This window comes from Canariomyces notabilis (assembly GCF_033297395.1).
Source record: "Canariomyces notabilis strain CBS 508.74 unplaced genomic scaffold N656scaffold_37, whole genome shotgun sequence".
Taxonomy (NCBI): Eukaryota; Fungi; Ascomycota; class Sordariomycetes; order Sordariales; family Chaetomiaceae; genus Canariomyces; species Canariomyces notabilis.
The window spans coordinates 189699-192270 of NW_027041859.1; the positions used below are offsets into that span (position 1 = coordinate 189699).

At 53.8% G+C, this 2572-nt stretch overlaps 2 protein-coding genes across 2 annotated transcripts; both read left to right on the forward strand.

Moving 5' to 3' along the window:
• Positions 1-388: 388 nt before the first annotated feature.
• N656DRAFT_679654 (uncharacterized protein) lies at positions 389-619 on the forward strand (the record flags this gene model as incomplete). Its single annotated transcript, XM_064810537.1, has 1 exon — positions 389-619. A coding segment is annotated over one exon (231 nt), but the record flags the coding sequence as incomplete, so codon positions are not given.
• Positions 620-1075: 456 nt separating this feature from the next.
• Positions 1076-2058, forward strand: N656DRAFT_784873 (uncharacterized protein). The gene has a single exon (XM_064816263.1). It carries the CDS (start codon positions 1538-1540, stop codon positions 1979-1981), a length of 444 nt encoding a protein of 147 aa, XP_064665469.1. The 5' UTR covers positions 1076-1537; the 3' UTR covers positions 1982-2058.
• The last annotated feature ends 514 nt before the right edge of the window (positions 2059-2572 follow it).

The following is a 2572-nucleotide window of genomic DNA, read 5'->3' on the forward strand; positions in this document are numbered from 1 at the left end:
GAGGTTCTCCAGTAAGCAATGCAAGCAGTTGTCTTTACTACTGTGTGAACACTTGCTTGTGCACTTGTTGTAGACCCTTTGGCTCTACCGAACCTCACTCCGTCTAAGTCAACCTTCAGTCTGAGGAGTCCCTTTCAGTGGTAGGGGACCGAGATTCGTCATACGTTGCTTACTCACTTTGGTCACTGTCACGGACTTGACTGAAGGCACGACTGTCGACATGCCACCTGCCAACACCAACACCACCAACCCACCCCCCAACTACAACGATGCTCAGGGAGCGAACACCCCTGTTACCATGGCCCAGGTTCAACAGCTTTTGAACCAGACCAACAATCGCATCGCCCAGTTGGAGGCCGAGAACGAACGTCTCCGGCACTCTACCAACAGAGCCAAACTGGAGGCGCCACCCAAGTACAACGGCAGCAAGGACGAGCTGGCCGGATGGCTCGTTCAGATGCAGGCATACCTCACCTACTATGTCGACCGTTTTCCCAATGAGGCTGCCAAGGTTGCATTTGCTGCGCACCGACTTGAAGGAAAAGCACTTCGGTGGTTCGAACCAACGCTCAAGGACTTCCTGGAGAATCCAGACCGAGCTGATCAGGAAGACTTCACCCAGCACGTGTTCCAGCGTTACGGACGGTTCGAGGAAGAAATCCGCAAGGTGTTTGGAGATGTGGATGAGAAACTGCATGCCCAGGAGCGACTTGCGCAACTCAAGCAGACCAAGTCGGCTTCGACCTACGCCACCCAATTCCGACAGGATTCCCTGCGAGCCGGAATCCATGAAGAAGGCTTGATGCAGTTGTTCTACGACGGACTCAAGGAGGAGGTCAAGGACGAGCTCTACAAGACCGACCGTCTTGACACTCTCGATGAATACATCGCCATGGCCATGAAGGTTGACGATCGCCTGTATGCGCGCAAGCAGCAACGCAAGGGCAAGGGAAACGCGCCACCGACGTACAAGGCCAACGATCGAAGGCCGCGGCGGGGCAACACGTCATACGGCACTCATCCAGGACGGATGGACGTGGATGCCGCCCAAGCTCAATGGGCTGGACCAAGCAATACCAAAAAGAAGGACAAGCCCGATGTCACCTGCTACAACTGTGGCAGGAAGGGGCACTTCAAGAAGGATTGCCAAAGCCCAAGAAAGGACTGGAAGCCTGTCCCAGGGAAGGAAGTTGCGACCGTCACTCGAGGGGCAAGGGTTACCGAGGTCGCAGCTGCGAGCTACATTCGTGGCGACCTCGAGCACCACCTGAACCCTGTCCCTGAGGAAGGACCCTCGGAGGTGGACGACACTGGGGAAGTCGCACCCCCGGCACACGTCCAGGAAGTGGCCCGGACGTGGGGGATCCCATTGGTCCAAGACGCGGATGGACGATGGAGGACCCGCAGTGCAAACGATGAGCAGGAAGGACCGAACGTCGCCTACCTGCAGAAGCGAGTAATCGAGCTTCGAGAACGCAACGCTGAACTCGACAATGCGGTTCACGAACTCGAGCGGTGACTCAATGAGCAAACATGAATGCACAATTCCAGCACGGATTACGACGGACCTCCGACATGGGGTTTCGAGCATGAGACGCTGGAGGGATTGCGCCAACCCGAGACTGAGTACAACGAAATGTGGGAGCGCGAGCGGTGGACGAAGCGCACGCCACCCACGTGGGAAGAATACTGGCAACGACGTCAGTACATCAGCATCGGTCAGACCACGCAAGAAGTCGAAGCACAAGGATACGGACCAGACTTCGTCTACGTGATGGGAGATGCACCACAACTTTGGATGAAGACGAACAACCATCGCTATGTCCCATGGTTCGAATGTGTGGACCATCACTGTCGATACCACTTCAAGGACAAGCACGACTTCAACCATTGGCCGATTCGGGGAACAACACCCCAAGGGTTGCTCAAACCCGTACCATGGACGTTTTATCATAGACGAGGAAACGACGACGACTTGTAGTATGTAGCTAAAGTTAAAAAAGGAACAATTAGAGTGTAGCCACTTCGTGTATAGCTAGTAGTATGCTAGATATACGATAGCTATAAGCTATGTAGGAATGCAACCTGTGTAAGGTATATTGCTGAGAAGGTTCGAGAGTTCTATAAGTGGTAAGCTTAAGGATAGAGCTTGTACCTAAAATATCGAAAAAGGTGGACGAACCCTTAGTGGGAAACAGTATACGTTGAATGGCTCTAGGAGTGTGTTACGCTGAACGATGACCTAGAGGAAGAGGATGCCTTTCCTGAATAGGAGTAGTCGACCGAGCTACGAACCTAGTTGGAAAACGGCTTAGGGCCCTTCGAAGGGCTTGGAAGCGCTTAAACCCTGGATAGAAACGACAGGCCGCGCAGTGCAGGAAGAGCTGGCGTAGACGAAAGGCCTACTTCGACCCGCCAATTGAGTGGCTAGGGATCGAGCGAAACTCCAAGGAAGTTGCAGCAACGCACACAGGAAAACCCGACAACCGATTGTGGGTTACAGCACGCTGGAAGGATTTCCAGGCACTTGCATTGGTAGATGGAGGATCACAACTCGACCTCATCTCACCCA